General features: G+C 38.6%; 1 protein-coding gene and 1 non-coding gene across 2 annotated transcripts in view; both read right to left on the reverse strand.

The window, feature by feature from the left end:
• Positions 1–9033: 9033 nt before the first annotated feature.
• Positions 9034–9108, reverse strand: TRNAT-UGU (transfer RNA threonine (anticodon UGU)). The gene has a single exon. It is a non-coding gene; the product is annotated as a tRNA-Thr (tRNA).
• A 6395-nt stretch (positions 9109–15503) lies between these two features.
• LOC146004336 (uncharacterized) overlaps positions 15504–20181 on the reverse strand; it is a 147034-nt gene continuing 142356 nt past the window's right edge. The window contains exon 4 of the mRNA XM_083143123.1: positions 15504–15600. Coding sequence (XP_082999249.1) covers positions 15594–15600 — 7 coding nt within the window. The 3' untranslated portion in view covers positions 15504–15593. The remainder of the gene's footprint in view (positions 15601–20181) is intronic.

Raw genomic sequence — 20181 nt, forward strand, 5'->3', positions numbered from 1 at the left:
TACCTTCACATTTTAATCTGATAGCACATTCGTTACACAAGACAAACATCAGTTTTCCATGCATTTTTGTAGGTAAAACAGGATGTAAAAGAGCTTTTGGTGGCAGAACAGTACATTTTATGAGCCCCTCCATGTTCAAAACCTCATTTACCGAAGGAATAGAAGTTCCTAGAAATATGGTAGGATGTCCGACAGGATAGGCACAGTATTTGTTCACATAAGGGTACAAACTTGAAAAATCATAGTACTGTAATTTTTCATTTTCCTTGATTTTGTAATACGTCCTGACTGTTTCAACTCTTCCTCCATATAAGGCGTCTCGAGGATTTAAAGGAATGCAGCAAACGATAGGATGTGTCGATAGATGTCTATCGAGTTCAGGATCTGCTTGCAATATTTTTTTGAAATCGCATTCCCACATTGTGACGACATGGTATCCTTCAGAACGTAGAGCCTCAAGTTTACGACACGTTATCTCGTATCTGAAGGCTGCAGTGTTCAACATGTCACTATGTTTGTCACTGTTACTATCCTGAACGGTTTCATCTTCTTCGTCACCTTTCGGATACATACCCCTGTTAATTGATATGCAGCGTTGACAACCATGCCAGTAGCATCCAAGCGCCTCGTACACCGTCTGCGTCTCCTCGTGATAGCCGTCCACTCTGTAACGCCCTCCTATGACATATTTTTCACAAGTACGTCCGCCGTGAAGAAGTATTACATCATTTTGTTCTTCCATGTAGGTTAACCATTTCAATGCAAACTTGGACATCTGATCAGCATGATGGTAACCTCCTTTAGGTATTATACCTATAGTGTTAGCCGGCATAAATTTCTGCCTGTAAATTAGTGAACAGGCAGATGCTATTGTGAGACAATCCTTGAAAATGTCGATCTTGCATATGTCTAGGAAATTCTGTCTCAGCTTCAGACATCCTTGTCTCAACAGGGTAACATCCTTGATGCAGTATTGGAGTAGTTGGTTTTTGTTGTTGAAAGGTACATTTTTGCTGCATTCAATGTCATACCAAGACATAAAACGGTGCTGATCTCCAACTGTTTTCATATATTCATAGCCGTATGCAGAAGGAGGAGGCATCAGCCCTATGTAATTTCTGTTCTTGTAGGTGTTCCACAGATGCGGATAATAGCCTTTCTGAACAGGCAAACCGAAAAGTTTGGAAAATCCAGCAAGATTTGTCTGAACGTAGTTGAGACTGTCCACAAAATGAAGATTTTGGTATGACATACTGATGATTTTGGTACCGTCTAAGATCACACGAGGTTTCATTTCTCTTTCCAGCATTCTTCGTAATAGAAACGTGCAATCGTAACCTCGTGCATTGTGTGCACAAATGGTTATGTTGGAAAACTTATGTTGCAATTCCAGGTAGGACAGGAAGGTGTCTACAGGGTCATCCCAGAATATAAACTCTCTTGTTCCACAAACAGAACATGGAACCGTTAGATCCTCTTTCTTGTAACATGCGTGACAGGCCGTCTGCACCACAATAAGATTAGGAACATGAAGAAAAGTTTTCTCTTTCTCGGAGTGAGGAATATCTGTGTAACATTCAAAATCGTAAAATATATATAGAAATTTTGAATTCTGTTTTGGTTTTGGTATAGCCATGTAGCAGAAATGATTTATAGGTTTCACGCAGTTGCATACAGTACAGTATTTCATGTTACATTTATGCACTTTTTCATATGTATTGTGTGTTAGAATAATTCTGAAACATCGGGGACACTGCTGGATTTCACTACAGACTGTACCGTTTCGGAATGGTGTAGAAACATGATTTGTGAAGCAGTTCTCATTTTTGAAAATTCTGTGACATGTCTGACATATTCTGCGAACACCCTGTTCAGTCACACACGGTGGAGTTGAACGGCACATAGAACATAATTGTTTACACAGATGGTTATGAGCTGTTCGAAATATGAGTTCGTTACACCCGCGACATTCTTGTTTTGCCGCAAATGCTCCAACACGGTTTACTATCACATCATAATGCTGTCGAGTGTTATCATAGAGAAGGTATATATATATTTGGAAGTATTTTCAACCTGTCCTTCAAACAAAACATCTTTCACATCACGAAGATTGTTGTATACAACAATTTTATATTCTGTAAGAGCTTGCTGAAATTTTCTCAGTTCAGGAATTCCACTTCCTGCACACGCATTGTCTGTGAGATCTACATCTGCTTTGCGCATAAGTTCGAAAACAGGTTTGAGAAGATTTCTATTTCTTCGATACTGTGAATAGAACGGATCATTATCAGCATGGGATTTTCCTATGATCAAAGCTTCAGCTAAACAGAGTGGTTTCTTTCTATTCGGCACACCGACGACACTTCTTTTTCGCGTGCTTAGCATGTAATTAGGTAAACAATATGTTTTTTTACCTCCGCCACCTCCGACAGGTATGTCGACATGGTCGGCGCGCAAAATTAAACGGTCTGTAGCCGTGAATGTTTTCGCGCTCTGCAATATTTTATACATAATGTTCCACACCATATCACTGTGTAACTGATCACATCTGTGCCACCCGACATAAATATCTTTCACCGTGGGGTCAGATATGTTAGAGAGAGTTAAACCTATCTTGTCTTCATCCTTGGTGTCTTTCTTAACATAGGTGAGAAGATTTTCGACACCTTCACGGATCCATGTGTGAGGATCGACATTTTCTGGAGGGTGCGAGAAACTGAATTCCTTTGGAACGGAATTTGGGATATTCACGTTCTTGAATGTTATGTAATATTATGTTCCCTATTTGTTCACGACGCACTGTATCACGTTTTCTTTTCTTACCTCTTCTATCTGATACAGAAGCACTTTGGGATGACGGTTCTGCTGAGGGTAAGGGATCCGGTCTCCATGACGGTCCTGGTAAAGGTTCCGGGTCTGATCCGGATGCGGTGTTTCTGGAAGTTCCTGGTGATGTGACGGCAATCTGCTTCTCCTCGGCAACTCTGGATACAGGATCGGGTGTCGATGACGGGCCTGGCGACTCTTCGGAAATATCTCTCCATCCTTCTCCGGTAAGATCGGGTACGAATGATGTCACGGTCTGAAGTAGACGGTCATATTCCTCTACTAGGGAGATACTTTCTCCCGCGATGATTTTTTGCGCGACGATCGTCAACACTTCCCGCAACTGTCCATGTGTTGTGTAATATCCATCACGATAACGTGCTAACAGATTGTCAGCGGATAACTGTACATCCATGATCGTACGATGACTGTTTCACGAACACTGTGTTGTCGAGAGAACGCCTTTCTTTATATACGCAAGCATGACAAAGCAGTTATTTCCGTTCCTAACGGTTCTACTGCGGCTAGTTAACCGTCTTCACCAGATGTTTTCCTGGCAGATATGACAACTCATATAAAATTCTCAGAAATCGTCAAACGTCTTCAGCAGATGTTTTTCTGACTGATACGAAGGCTCATGTAAATTCTCGGAATCAATTAACCGTCTTTACAAGATGGTTTTTAGCAGTGACACATTCTGTTATTCAACGCAGATGTCTTCCTGACTCATATGAGTTGCAAAAATCGAAATTTTCAAATCGCTCTACGATTGCAAATAAAGAAAGTAGGAAACCACTGGCCCTAGAACAATGAAACCTGGTTCACCGGAAAGAGGACTTCACTCCGAGTCCGACAAGCTATCGATCACCCTCCTAGCTCAATTAGGAGCCGAGCTACAGCGATTTTAAGTTTTCGCAAAAAAAAAAAAAAAAAAAAAAAAAAAAAAAAAAAAAAAAAAAAAGGTAGTAAAAATCGAAATTTGCAAATCGCTCTAACTCCTCCCCTAATTGACGTAGAGCAAATCCGATTACATATTCGTAATCTGCACGTCGAGACCTTTCGTTAGAGTGTTGGGAAGGTGGGTCTACGATTGCAAATAAAGAAATTAGGAAACCGCGTTGCAAAAAATGATACCAGATGTCCGTCTCTATAAGGAAGTCTTGTTCGTAGAACATGTGCTGACACGGAACAAGGAACTTCTGTGAAATTCATCAAGGAACTGTTGTGCCTCACAAAAACCTCGTGATCTCATATGCAGACTTCTAACGTACGTTGCAAAAAATAATTGCAGATGTGTGTCTCTATAAGGAAGTGGATAGAATTCCTTCTGCGGGCATCCTTCCCTCCAGTTCATCTCCTTTTGATCTGGGCCGCGTTGCAAAAAATGATACCAGATGTCCGTCTCTATAAGGAAGTCTTGTTCGAAGAACATGTGCTGACACGAAACAAGGAACTTCTGTGAAAATTATCAAGGAACTGTTGTGCCTCACAAAAACGTCGTGATCTCATATGCAGACTTCTAACGTACGTTGCAAAAAATAATTGCAGATGTGTGTCGCTATAAGGAAGTGGATAGAATTCCTTCTGCAGGCATCCTTCCCTCCAGTTCATCTCCTTTTCATCTGGGCAGCAACATGGATGGCCAAGATTTATTACGTTGTAAGTACCCTTTTACATTTCACAACCATACCTGAGCAGAATCAAACATGTTTTTAGGGAACGTTAGTTAATTGCAGGATTCGAATCCAGGGTCTCCGTCGACATTCGCAACCATACCTGAGTGGGATTCGAATCCGGGTTTTCTTTATGCAAACATTGGCAATTCCAGGATTCGAACCATGTCTGGAGGGTTTCGAATCCGGTACCTCTTTTATCAAAACATAGTTAATTTCAGGATTCGTGGTACTTTTTTCATTAAACTTTTGGGGTTTTTATCCTGTCTTAGGCATTCTAATATAATACTATTTATATACAAAAACAATATTGTTCTGTACAAAATCTTTTATTAACACATTGAACTTCTACAGAAAAATTACAAGTTTTCTACATATACAAACTTTTTTATTTCAACTCGTACTACAGGTTATTAGATATTTTTACATATTTTGTTACACTACTGGAAGATGTTAGTGTATTAGTATGTGTTAGTTACTCGTTAAGTTTCCTTTTCTTCAACATTTCCATCATTCGTTCATGTATATTTTCCCCTGTTTCCCCTGTCTTCTTATTTTCACCCTTCTCATTTCTCACACCTTTAAACACCTCCAACAATTCGAAACATATTCTTAAAGATAGATGGGAAGGTACATATTGCGCTCTTTGTATATTCTCTACAAAATCGCCAAACACTGGCGCATCTCGTTTCTTGTCAACAATGTAAGTAAATATTTTGACCAAACAGTCCACCGATACCTCGATATCTTTACATGTCTCTTCTAATTTTGCCAATAACTCTTCCGCCAGTCCATTGTCTTCACAGAAATTCACATAATTGCCGATGTGTTTTTCAACCTGTCTTCCATGTGTTTTACTCCATAAGTTTCTTCGTTCTGTCGGACCTGCTGATGTCTCCTTAATATCGCCATACACCAAATTGAATCCGAGAGGGAGTGTCGACATCTGAAATTAGACAGAAAATATGTTAATTATGTTAAAGGCTCCACGCCAATCTCCGTCGGTATAGAGCCAGGTAATTATTTTTCAGTTTATTTCTGATAACATTGTTTATTCTAGCATGTGCTACATATCTGATAACTTTTCTTTCTAACCGATATCTACATGGAACGGAATCTATTTTAATTCTTATATTTTGTTTTTCAGAATGCGTAACCGAAATAACACTAGAGCCAATCGGCAGCGCCAACTGGTGCCTCCTGTTTCTCCTTCTATTTCAAGAATATATCAGATTTATATAGACGAAAAGTAGAATACCAATAAGCGAAAATCACATAGTCATTACGATTTAGTCGTCGCTGGAATTCCTCCATGAGGGTTTCATGGTAAGAGAGAAATTTTCGCCATTGTTCAAAATTTAGTGTGACCTCTCCGGAGGCGTTGCTGATTTCCACTTTAATGTGTTCTCCACTGCCCTCGAAGGTGAAGTAAAGTTCTCCTATAATGTTTATAGATCTGAATCTGTCTTCTCGTGTGGGGAATCTGTTCTTGTAAGTGTCGCAGATCGCATCTGATTTGTACACGCATGATGGGTACTCATCGCTATTTAGGACAATGTAATTTTTTCATGTCTCAAAATCAATTCAGTGTTGGTGAAAGTACCTCGAATAACGACATCCATGTTGTTATCAATGTTGTAGCGGTTTTCTGGTTCCATCTTGTGTTTTTTTGTGTATCTCTAGTAGACTGCAATGCTTATTGATTTTGTTGGATATATATATCCCACCCCCAGCAGAAGAGGACCGGGAGCCGGCCCCCACCATCGATCACTGTTAAAAGTCATCCTCTTCTGGATTAAACTGTTGATGACACAGGTACCGTTTTTATTTTCACACCTTTCAAGCTGTCTGCTTCAAAAGAAAGATGTATTTATGTTTACGATTCTCACTGTGTGAAGGTGATGATAGTCTTTGACCAGCGATTTGCATTGTTCTAGTTAGAACATTAAAACTAAATATTTGTCTCTTACCTTTTCAATTTTCTTCACTCTCGCAACAGATGTGCCAGTCTCGGTTATGATCTCCGGTCGGTAGACTTCGATCAACAGTTCTGTGGTACGTACACAGTTTTTCTTTTTTATATAGTATTGTCTCCGTGACGTATTTTCGAATTATATTCGGCACGCATCGTTTTGCGCAGAACATCCAACGCCCACGTGCCTCTCCTATCTTCTTCCTGCCCTGGTACACTATGCACAGTCACCCCCTCCGTGAAACCTACTTTTTTTACTCTATTTATTTTCCTTACGTCTAGACGCTCTCTCTCCTTTTTCTCTTTTTGCCGTTTCTCCATCACTCAAATTCATCAACGGCCGCCCGAGAAAAACATCTCCTTACCAGAATGACTCATCAATCTAAAACATGTTCGGGCATGTTTCAGACCACACCCAATTGCTGGAATTTCAAACTCATCAACGGCCGCCCGAGAAAAACACCTCCTCCCAACAATGACTCATGAACGCCATCTCTCTTCAAACAACGGAAACACCCAAATTCCCAGAATTTCTGACTCATCAACGCCATCTGTTTTCAGACACCGGAAACACGTACTCCAATTCCGAGAAAACCAACCGTCACCCCGTACTTTTCCTCCTCCCCAGACTTTCTGACTCATCAACGCCATCTGTTTTCAGACACCGGAAACTCCCGCGGGAAAAACCCGAATTCCTCCAACCAATCAAAACGCTCCTTACAAAATAAGCCCCGCCCATTTATGACGTCACGACCAATCAAATTCATCCTTACAAAATAAGCCCCGCCCCTTTTATGACGTCAAAAAAAAAAAAAAAAAAAAAAAATGCTGCGTCATCAATTGATCTTTGATCGATCTTTTCCAATCAATTGATTTATCGACCTCAAGGCGGTACCATAACTACTCCTATAAATTTTTGCGACAACTGATATGCATGTAACAAAAAATATGTGTTTTAAAAGTGGGTTTCAAGAAAATTCCAACTATTATTTGCAATACTAGGAACATGCGAATTAAAAACTCTCATTCTCTCTCCCTCTCTCTCTCTCTTTCCACTCAAACTGGTTCATCTTGAATGCTCTATTAAAGAGATTGTAAATTAATATTTCATTGAGTTCGGTGCATACTGCCTGTACAATTTTGTTCCGCACTTCACGATATCGTTTGATATTGGTACATACATCAAGAGAAATCCTCGTAATTTACACTATTTTCATGTGTGGGAATTTGTTTTCTAATTTTGTGTCTTTGTTTCGCATTCTTATCATCGAACGTGAAAAAAAATCTAAAGGGAACCATTGAGTACACGTCATAAATTGTACATATCTATCATTCATTGTAGTAACTTGATATTAAGATTAAAATGTAAGAGTAACATTTTCGGAAGACACCAAAATGTCAACTTTTAGTTCACTCTGGAAAAAACGTTTTGTAGCAAACGAGCAAGATTCTGACTTCTAGAATTTCCAAGATAATTCTTGTGATTTTCTATTTTTCTTATTGTACGTCATTTTTCTGCAATTTCAGGCAAATAGTAAATACGACCCAGTGAAACCTTTGTCCAGGTCGGAACTCGTGCCCGGAACATTTGGTAGAGTGTTCATGTGTTGATCACTAAACGTACTCAGTCACCGAAGTGGCTCAAGAATATTCACCTGCCGGAGATTTTTGTTTCTTTTCAGTATAGAGGTTTGCCTGCTTTTTATAACGAACTCGATTCGCAATAGCGCTAGTTCACAATTTTCTAATAAATAAATTGTAATAATACTACAGTCTGTGTGTTCGAAACGAGGCAGCAAACACATCATGTTTATATTTGTTCGTTCGTGGATTTACCCTAACTCACGTGTCCCTTGCAATGGTTGATATACACAAAATACTCCGTGGTGATGTGGTTAGCACAGCTCGCTACGGCGTCAGGTGTCTCGGGTTTAAATCCTGGCCCAGACATTGGTGTGATTTGTTATTTCATCATATATCCTCATCTTCGCGATTAGCCAAAGGTGGCAGAAAAGCGAATTAAAATAAACCAAATCAATCAATCAATTATGGAGATATTTTAGAATGAGTAATCTTGAATTTCAGTCTGCCCATTTTTTGTCTTGGTCAGTTTATAAATAGGCCTATTGTCAATGCTTCTCACAACATCGCAAGTGCCATTAATGTTTTGGATTTTGCTCAGGAAAGACTGCCAAGTTGTTGTTTTCAAGTCGTCTCTCTTAACGAGGAATGCTAGTAGCAACCCTGCCACGCGCCCCTGGTAGTTATGTCAGAGCAAGCGTTTGCTTTGTTGGGTTGCATACGTACAAGATAGATTTTAAGCGCTTATAGCGCAGAAACTAAGCGCTTTCGAGGTAAACTTTATAGGGAAAAGTTACTTGTTTTTATGATATCTACCAGCACCCAAGCGTTGTTGAAAGAGTTTTGCGACACCCTGTATATACAGAGTGTATCATAAGTGATGGTTTGATTTGGTTTGAGTTGGTGTTTTAAGTCCACTTTATGCACAGTAAGGCTAATCGGAACTGGACCTACAGTTTAAAGTGGGATCCGAACCACTTGTGCCTCCACCGGGTATCGAACCCGGGGCCCCTTGATTACAAGTCAATGACGCTACCACTGCGCCATGGGGGAGGCCCAAGTGATGGTCCTAAATGAAACCAGAGATACATCTCATCAAACCCAGACGAAAGTTCCTCTTACACTTTTCTGAGAGATGCTCAGTGTCGGAGTTAGACATCACCGAAAGTGTGGGAAAATACAGTTTAAACATATGTAGGACGAGTACTATGGCAGTTAGAAAGGCGGTTCCAAAGAAATCATAAAGGAATCTTATGCGCTCTACCAGAAACACACCATGGGAGATCTGTGGGACCTATGTGGAAAGGACTCCCCATAGGAAATGGGGTTCCGCATAGAAAGAATACGTGAATAGGGTATCTGAGAAAGCAAGTGGACGTCAATTACATGATATCCAGATACCATTCACAAATATGGAAACACGATAAACGAAACCGGGATAATTTTAGCATGGTTGCGTTCCCGGAGGTGCAATGGACATAGCAACACTGACAGTAAATGCAAGAAAAATGCTCGTTGGCTGACGAATGTCATCGGAAAACAGTGTTTCGCTGTGGTTGGTAGTTTGTAAAAGATGGAAAGAGTATGATGTCTGAAGGGAGTCGACGAGGGCCTATGACAAAACCTCCATGCCCCCTTTGTGACGAAAGAAACACCTGTACAAAGAAGATAATACGTAAGATGAATTTTGTTTTCCTTTGGTCACGGGAGTTGAACCCTCAACCTACTGAATGTAAGCCGAACACATTACCACTTGGGCCCTGTGACACAGTGTGTTGTGGTGTGAATGCAGGATGGAGGAGGCACAATACCTACGTACATACGTACGTACGTATTGTTAATCGAAACCAAGGATGGTACCAAGCCCGAGACCAGTCTCAGTCTTGTCTCGAATTCAATACCGAGACGAGAACAGGACAGCATATCTGCAGACGAGACGAGAACGAGACCACCACCCTCGAGACGAGACGAGAACGAGACGGCCACCTAGTACAAGAGATGAGACGGACAACGAGATCACCCTTTTGAACTCGAGATGAGACCGAGACGAATGAAAGTCTCACCTCGATACCATCCCTAATCAAAACGTACATGACGTTATTGGAAATCACTGTACTTGATACTGTAGGTACCTTTGAATCACATAAGAGGTACGACGTGTTCTACTTAATACAAAATTTGACATTTTTTGTTGTTGCAAATTTCAATAAATAAAAATTGGTTTTGTCAGTATATGGTAATAATTGCCTTATAATGTGGAAATATTTTTTCTCTCTGAACTGAAAATTTAATTGTATGTGCATGTGAAATTCTTCCCTTGTTTCTATTATAACCTTATATTATGAGAATATTAGTTTTTGCATTGCACTCAGTGTATCAGAATGGTAGTGTTCAAACTTTTTCATCATGAGCAGGGAGACATGTTGGTCCATTAGATTCATCAAAATTACTGATGTTCAGTAACATACACAATAACCAATTATTATTAATTCTCTTCATGGTCTCTGTAAGGGGGTTAGGGGGCATGCCTCTCCTACTCTCCGGACATTCAGAAACTTGTTATTACAGAACTTTTATATTCAGTTAAATTGTTGTGCTTGTTTTTCATCAATTTCATGAATTTATCATTCATCTCTATTGTAGCAATTTTTAGAGAAGAAATTACGAGAAGTGAACGAACTTACAAAAAATGTTCATTCTATCTGCATTACGTTATTCAATGGGAAATGTACCGATGCATATGCACAGTTTTGAGTGATTTTTTTTAGTTTCTTGATAGAGGCTCTTTAATGTGAAATGTGGCCACACAAAGAGTGTGAACTACAATATCTCAGTTTTCGTTCATTTTCCAAAGGAAAATAAACAATTTTTAATATAACATGACAAGCAGTCAAAAGAACGTAAAATTATTCCTGCTTAATTTTATTATTTGTGTTATTAATGTATTTTTATTCTTCATGCACACATCTTCCCCCACATTCCAGGACAATTGGACTGGATCAAAGAGGGTTGGTAACGTTAGACCCTTCTAGTTTGATTCACTTTTTGACTCTCTTTGCATTGATATGTGTACTTGGTTACAAAGTGCAACACTGTGTGTTGCCTACCTTGTTGATTGTTGTCACGTAGTTGTATTTTGTGTTTGCACTACATCCTGAATGCTGCAAAAATGATGTGTCTTTGGAGCGGTGTACATTGCTGTGTATGGTCACATGGTGCGTGATAACTAGGGCTCGGATTTTTATGACATATCATTTTCCCAGGGGCTGGTTTTCTGTGTGTTAAGTTAGTTTAAGCACGTTTCTTGGTGTTTTGAAATCAATAACACTGTTTTTATTGGTCGTATAAATGCATATTTCTACTATATTTTATTTTTGGTTTAGGGCACATTATGGCCCAAAAGTGTGGAATAAAAGCATATTTTCATGTTCAACACACAGTACTTCCAGTGTTTAAAAAGAAATTCCTGGCTTGTTTCGCAAATTTATCTAAACGGCAGATTTTTTTTCAGTTTGTTTTATACCTTGGTTGGAAAATAACCAATGGTGTATTTTTCCTGGATGTGCTTTAAAAAAATAAACAGTGAAACTGTTTTTCAATCGTTCTTTTCCTTGTCTGCAATCAGCTTAAAGATTGTTAGGCTATTGTTAATTCCTTATCGTTAGCTGTTCTGCCCCTCCCCTCCCCTTCTATACAGACAACCAGACAGCATTGGAAGCGTATGTTATTTTCAGTGAGGGAGCGTAGGAGCATATCAGTGCCAAGGAAGCTGAGAAAAGAATCCTGTCGTTTAGAGTTTGAAGCTTCCAGTTCGCAGTCCATCCAAAGACCATCTTTGCTCCAGAAAGTAGGGGAATGAATTTTGTAGGTAACGCATACGTTGTTATAATTTCAAGATGCCGAAAGTGAAGTGCCCAGAGAGTGTGAAATTATTTTTTTTTTTTTGAGAGAGAGTTCGGTGAAAAGTTTTTCAGTACTGATGGCTGAATTTTATTTCGTAAATTGTGTTTCATATATTTTTTAAATGTCAGTCATTTTAAATTTTACATATATCCTATTTGTCATATTTTCAGTTTTTAAGGTCATATTTTGCAAATTTTAAGGGCATAAATGCATGCATATTACAGAAGTTTTTAAGTCCTAAAAATCCGAACCCTAGTGATAACCAATCAAATGAACGTTGAAAGTCATTTGTTGAATATTTGGAGCTTGAATACCATTATTCTTGCGCACAGCATCTACTTGGTTGATCGCATTTTACTTGCACCAGCCTGACATGGGATACACCTGCATTACACCTAGTGTTGAAAAGTGCAGTGAATTAAATTGGGCCTATATCTTGATGGGTGTAAACTTAGGAAATTGCAATGTTGCCATATTTCTCACTACTTGTGTTGCTGATTTCGTCGTTGAGAGAAATTCTAAAAAAACAGCTTCGTACGAGTGGAATTATCTCAATAACAGGGTGCGTCTTATACATGCGTGCAGCCTATACATGCCAAAATGCAGTAGTTGTGCTTCATTTGGTGCAGTTTGGAAAGACTGTGTCGGTGTTTTTTTGTAAGAAATAAATGAATGAATTATATTTGGGGGCTGCTTTAGTACATGTGGCCATTTTGCATCTTCAGAGCACATAGAGGAAAAATGCCCCTATCTAAAATCTCTACCTGAAAGTTAGAAATGGTGTGTAAAAATCTCGAGAAAGGTAAAATGTGCAAAGTTGTAAAAAGAACATACACAACACGATTAAAACGTATGGAAACTAAAATTTTCTTCATGGCTTATGTTTCTCAAGAATCTAAAAACATTATTTAAACACTTATCATCTTCCGATGAGGATTTGGAAAGATGAAAACTTTTTCTGACAATATTACGTTCACTACATTCAATAAGGATGTGCTGAACACTTAAAACTTCATTTCATACACGGCTCAGTGGAGGATCCACTTCTTGCAGCAAATGGCAATGTGTCCTATGTGAAACCAAGTTAAAATGATTTCTCGGCAGGAGGGACAGTATGAGGAACACCATGTGCTAATGGTGGACTTGATAGCACGAAGCTTGTTCCCCATTGTCTCATCCGATCTTCCAGCCACATATGTTGAAGGGAAGAATGAAACGCATTCTTCAGTTCACTGGCTAGCAAAAGGTGAACCAGGACATCGCCATCTACAGCAGTAGCAGCAGCATCATTTCTGTTGATGCTCATGTGTTTTTTTGTAACGCAACAGAAACAAATATTAGGATTTTTTTTAAATGTTCAAGAAACAAAACCAACAAGTTATGTAGTTGGTTAATTGTATTACAACTTAACTAAATGTGCGATTGTGCTTAATCATTTATTTATGTGATTTTTTCTGCATACACCACAACTTTATAAATTATGCATAAGAAAGTCATATAGAATTCTAAAATGTAAGAGTAGATATAAGTGAAGTTCAATGAAGATTTCTCCTAAAGCACTTCCAGTGGTCATATGGGAATGAAAGTACACATCTTTACATGTGACATGTTACAATACAATTTGTAGCCATGAACTAATACATGTTTTTGTTTTGTGGCTGTAAAACTATAGAAAGGTGTGAGGATGGAGCCAGTGGAGTAGAGAAGTTATCAGGTTCTTGTTCCTGAAACACAACACCCAAACAAATTTTCCAGGACATGACGATGATGTATGTCCCAGATGTTACATCCTATGAAGTCCACCAGGCCTCCCTGATGATGCAGTGGTAGCGTTGTTGCCTTGCATTCAAGGGGTCCCAGGTTCGATACCCGGAGGAGGCACATAGTGGTTTGGATCCCACTTTAAACTGTAGGTCGAGTCCCAATTAGCCTTACTGTGCATGAAGTGGACTTTAAACACCAACTCAAATCTTAAAAGCACTGGCATAGGCAATTAAAATGTGAGGTCGGACATTGATGGAAAAGGCCCTCCTACTGCCGGTCGACTGCAGTAGCCATTGATGGAGACAGCACCAACAAAGTTGAGGCTTCACTTACAGAAGGTTGCCATATATACTCCACTGTCAAGGTGATGCTCACCAGTGGCGCAGGAATGGTGGTGTACAGGGGACATTGTACCCCCAAATTTTTGAAGGGGGTACTGTACCCCCATAAATCGAGTTGTACCCCCCTTTGGTAATTTGACAGCAGACGGAAGGTGCTACTGTTAAAATAACCTATTTTAAATTCACCAAATAAAAAAAGTGTATATTGTTTATAACTTATGAGCATTATCTTTCTTACCGTAGAAATTCAATCCATTGCAAACTTATTCTACTACATTGTGCTTTCTACTAGTTAGTTCATTGACCTGTGTTCTTGGAAACCTCTTGGAAACCTTTCACATGTGTGTGGAACGATGGAACCATATTTGCTCTCAGAAAATCACGCTGCAGACGAATGCTCCTTTGCATAAGGGGAATATACTTTGCTAAAGAAGTGGTCGCATCGATTCGAAGATAAGATATAAATCTTCATCAGAAGAGTATATGACTGACTCTATTTTCTTTTGAATGTTTAAAATGTAATTTTCCGAAACTAAATATTTCCACGAACGAGACGAGACACAACAGACCAACTTGCGGGGTACAATGTACTCCTGTACCTCACCCACATTTTTCATAACTTTCTAAGATGGTGTACAGAAAACTATACTTAAACCCATATATAGTCCCGATTAGCCTATTTGAGCATGAAGTGAATCTAGAATAAGTTTTAATAACTTCACAGTGGAAACCGAAACAAAAATAAGCACAAACAAGAATGAAAAGGACCTCACCACACAGGAGACGAGATGAGGCTGTGACAATTCTCGACTCGTCGCATTGCGATATCATTCCTAGGTGAAATTAAATTTTTCCTAAACATTTAAACAGGATGCAATTTGCGATTTATCAGGGGGGACTTATTTTTGCCTATGTAATAGGGTATACTTATAATTGGACATTAATTGCTTATAATCTAATTGTGATATCGAATGCAACACAAACACAACGCCATTTTAAGTTAAACCCTAAAGTCAATTAAGTTAAACCCTAAAGTCAAACTGTAAGAAAATTACATTAGTCAGATGAATGAAAGACATAAATGAGATTTGCTGCAGGTTGGTATATATTGGATTAGATGGATTCACAATTTGCTTAGTTCTATAAGAAGGGTCTGCACTGTGGCATACAATAAAGGGAGAAGTTTGTGACTTGATAACAACTATCTAGAGAAGGATTAAAAAGTGTAAGCCAGGTAAGTGGGTCAGGAGAAATCTTTATTGAACACCCGTCGTATTACTTGCTGAAACTTCTAAGTGAAAGATCATGGGATCATATATTTCTGTCTTTATTAGTTCAATGATGAAAAATCATTTGTTACTATTTCAATGCATAACTTGCATGAGATTGGAGCTTGAAGCAAACCATTACTGTTTAGTTGTCTGATTACTGGAGTCACTCGTTCAATAATATTACTTCCATTGCTCATTTTTATCATCCAATACATTGAATTCTCAGGTGTGTAGTGACTTTCCTTGAAACTGAAATTCCACTTCAAAGTCTGGAATGATAAAGGTAATTCATTTTCAGTGCAAAAAATGTTGTGTACGGACATATAAGTTGAAGCTGCACTCATGCTACTAGTTGAGAACTATTGCTATTGATCAGTTTTAAACTACTGTAATCATGTCCTTTGCATTGTTGTGTAGTGGAAAAATCTGTCAATGGGTCAGAGATAAACCAGTCATTCTTGTCTTCAATAACCTAATTTTCCCACCTCATATAATAATTCCTATGGTAACGCAAGAATCATAATATATGTTGTGTGTAAAAAATATGATGTTTATATTTCTTTTGAAAAAGGTATGGCTTTGTAGTTAAATAAGAAGTAATCTTTGCCAGCACCTGTGGCAGAGTGGTTAGCACATCGCACTATGATGCTAGAGGTCTTGGATTCGAATCCTGGCATGGGTGTTTGTGAATGTCCATTCATCAATTTCATCATGTCATCATTCATTCCCATCTTCGCAAATAAGCCAAAAGTGTCACAAAAGCGAAGTAAAATAAACTAAATCAAATCAAATCAAGGAAGTAATCTTGAGCAACTTTAACAAGTTTAACAAGTTATCAATATCAAATGGTTTTGCTTTCCTCCTCTTGTGTTTATCCTAGAAACATTAATGCACTATCAGCCATTTCAATCATTAACATAACTAGCATTGTATGTATACCTTCTTTAACCCATTAACGTCCATGATCCTCATTTGTGGATCACTCATATATTGCTTCACTGAGAATAATGTATTGACAATTTTTATCTTCTGCACACATGGACATCATTGAAGGTTTTTCTTGCATAACAAACAAGAAAAACAGTTGACACAGAAATTTTAAATATATATTTATAGATTCAGTTATGTTCAAAAATGCAATATTTTCAATAGTCAATTTTTCTCATTTTAACAATAATTTTTAAATGTAGTTGTATAAAGTTTTGGATTTGGATTTTTTTATCCTAGCATGTTTATTCTTTCTATATATCACCTTCATCAAGATCTTCATGTATGAGACGCAAAAACATCGCCTATATTTCATCGACAGTACAAAACATCAACAGTACAAAACATCGACACAAAAACATCAACAGTACAAAACATCGATGCTAAAAACATCGGCGCCAAAAACATCGACACAAAAAACATCGACACAAAAAACATCGACTGCAAAAACATCGACGGCAAAAACATCGCCACCAAAAACATCGACACCAAAAGGTTCGACGGTAAAAACATCGACACCAAAAACATCCGCGGCAAAAACCGACAGCAAAAACATCGACAGCAAAAATATCTACACCAAAAACATCGATGCCAAAAACATGGACACCAAAAACTTTGGCGGCAAAAACATCGACGACAAAAACATCAATGGTAAAAACATCGACACCAAAAACATCGACGCCAAAAACATTCGACGCCAAAAACATCGACACGAAAAACATCGATGGCAAGACCATCGACGCCACAAACATCGCTATTTTTTTTCATTAAAACCATTAATTTATAATGGAGTCATGTTTTATTATTATTGGAGGAAGGCAGAAAGTAGAAGGAGAGTAGAAAGATGGGGGTGAGTAATAGGGTGGAAAGTAGAGGGGCGTTATAACTCCAACTCGCCCAGGTGAAACTTATATCTTGATTCGCTCCATGAATAGCATTTAGTGTTGTGATAATAGCATCATGAAGCTACAGCTCTTCTTTGTTTTGACCAAACATGCCTACATTGGTCGATCTTGTTTTAGATTTCTTATCAGCCATGGTTGTTGCACAAGGCCGGTATTTTCATTGATTCGATAATTTCGTGCTGCACGCACACCTTCCGACAAAACAATATTATTATTAGCACCTGATTCTTGCCCCAAAGCTCAAACAATGGAATCGTAAACAATGCGAAGTGCCATGTTTCCTTCTGGTTTCTAGCAAGCTGCTTTTAACTTCATAGACAGGATAGTTGTATGCTCGTTATATTGTGGATGCGGAAGAAATGTTCCTTTATGACTATGGTACGAAACTGACTGAGGGCCCCTTTGCTTTACCTCCCCCGCCCTCCTTCACACAGCAGACCCCTTGTGACAGCGACTGGACAGAAGCCTTCAAAACATCGTCTCTCACAAACATCAGGGTTTATCTGCATCTGATATCAATTCTGCCAGTCATACCAGAAGGGTTTCTAGAATTTTTGTCACAAATGTAGATTGTGCATGAAGTGTTTTTAACAAACAACGTGTTTTACTTTTTAAAATACACAGCCTTATATGAACTTAAGAAAATAAGGAGAATAATTTAAGGAATTCTGTCCATTGGAATTTATTTAGCTGTAATTTTTTGCTACTAGTTTGTGTTAGACATAAATATACAGGTTGTCGCCATACACATAGGCGGATCTAGAACTTCTTTCTGAAATGATGTCCTCCTGCATCCACATATTTATAGGAAATTTTCACTAACAAGTATCAGTTCCTCTTTCAAAATTGCTTCAATTTATTTCTTCATATTTTCTTTCAATTCATCTGATATATGGCTTCCGGTATAAAAGCTTGGTAGCTTGCCACGATGACGTTAAAAATATGTCTGTTTCTTGTGCAAGGCACCGGAGAGATTTCTGAGGAGTATGTTTCAATCGTGTTCCAACGTCGTCTAGTTTAACCTCAGTAAGCACATGCCGTTTTACCTTAACAAGAGCAGACCCTAATTTGTTCACTGTCTCTGAGTGAAACAGGAACATCTAGGAATTCTGCTGCAAAACGCATTCTAATTTCCCTACAAGAATTCGTAATGACGTAAGAGTAGTATATAAAAATTTCTTGTTTAAAATTGTACGGATAGCGTGGCATTATTAGACTGCAGAAAGAAACTGGTAATACATAAACTAAAAAAAAACTATCTAAAACACTTGTTAACAATTTAACACTTCACACACACATGCAAACTGGACAACAGCTGTCTGGATACTGAAGCACGGACGTGTCCAATGCCAAGGTCAGCGTACAGTTGTGGGTTTAAATGCCGGCAGATGTGCTCTTACTTTCCGACGTGCTAGCCGCCACCCAACGGCCACCTCGGCCATGAAAGGCAGTGTATACGTATATCCTTATCGCTAAAAATTCCGAGAGAGAGAAATACGACGTTATGAAATCAACGAGTTAACAAACTATGAATTAGAAATATTAAAATTGAGCTCCACACCCAGGTAGTCTGGTAATAATAAGACTGTTGCCTTGTAACCAAGTGCACCCATGTTCGATCCCTTGTGGGGGTACATTTCATTAAGTGGCTCGAATTTCACTATAAAATACTGCAATTTGTGCAAAAGTCAGCACGCTTGGGCAAGTTAATGCTCGTCGGAGTCTTAGGAGTATGCCTACATTCCCCAAGCATGCTGATTTTTGCACCATATTGCAGTATTTAGTTGGTTGGATTTATATTAACCTCATTTCTGAGGTTAGAAAATAATTTGTGCACTGTCATAGTAGCCCATTTCGATTCCACCATGTGAATGCAGAAGAGCTACATGTGATAAGAATATTAAAATTATGATTTATTAGTTTCTAAATTAAAGGAAAGCTTTACTAAGGACAGTAAGTGATGTGTTAATTGGATTTGACCGTTTCAATTCAGAAAGTTCCGAATTTATGAACTACGGAAAGCTACAATCTTCTGCCACTCACTACTGTTGTGATAAGGAAGGGAATTAGAAATAAGAACCCTTCAGCAACTGCTTGCAATGGTTGAAACGTTCAAAATTGCCTTTAACGAACTTTATATGCTTTGTGTTATTCATCAACAGTCAAATGCATTGGAGGCGATTGGGTTCCAAAACTTGGGGAGGGGGCAAGAACATTTTACTTTCTCCTCGTACATACGGTTTAGCATAATGCGGGGGCAAAAGCAGCAAAAAGTGTGGGGGGCATCTGCACCCCCATGCCAACCTAATCGCCGCCACCACACTAATCGAGAATCAAAAAGTTGTTACATCCCATTAAAATAATATCCAGGACTATTTTGTTAAATAACTGTTACATTTGAGGGAATAAATACAGCACTCAACCTCCAGTTACCAATCCCATTATGAAGGTAATCCATGATTTGCTGCAAAGTAGAAAAATGTTCTTTCACATTTAACTAGTGGCGGAGATTATGGGAGCATGGGGGGGGCAGTTGCACCCCCCATACATTTTGTCACATTTTCTCTCGCAGTATGCTAAACCTTATGTACCAAGGGAAAGTAAACTGTCCTTGTCCCACCCCCCTTCAGTTTTGGAAACCAATCGACACCACATTTAGACATCATTTTGCCACGTATTATCTATTTTTTTTTTGTTTGACGAGGAATTTCTCTATCCAAGTTCATGGGCGTAACTTGGAATCTAACTTTAGGGGGTCACAATCAAACTTGCCGCTTAACTTTTTTGGGGAGGATTAAAAAGTTTTCTAGGCCATAAAAATAGAATCCAAGATTATTTTTATTTTGTGAAACAACTGTCACATTTGTGAAATAATAAAAATTCCTCCTCTGGCCCGAAGAGGTCAATAAAAGTACCATTGACTTGTAAATTTTAATAAACCTGAAAATTTTAGACGGC

The sequence above is a fragment of the Lepisma saccharinum genome, chromosome 21 (genome assembly GCF_977018435.1).
Source record: "Lepisma saccharinum chromosome 21, izLepSacc3.1, whole genome shotgun sequence".
Lineage (NCBI taxonomy): Eukaryota > Metazoa > Arthropoda > Insecta > Zygentoma > Lepismatidae > Lepisma > Lepisma saccharinum.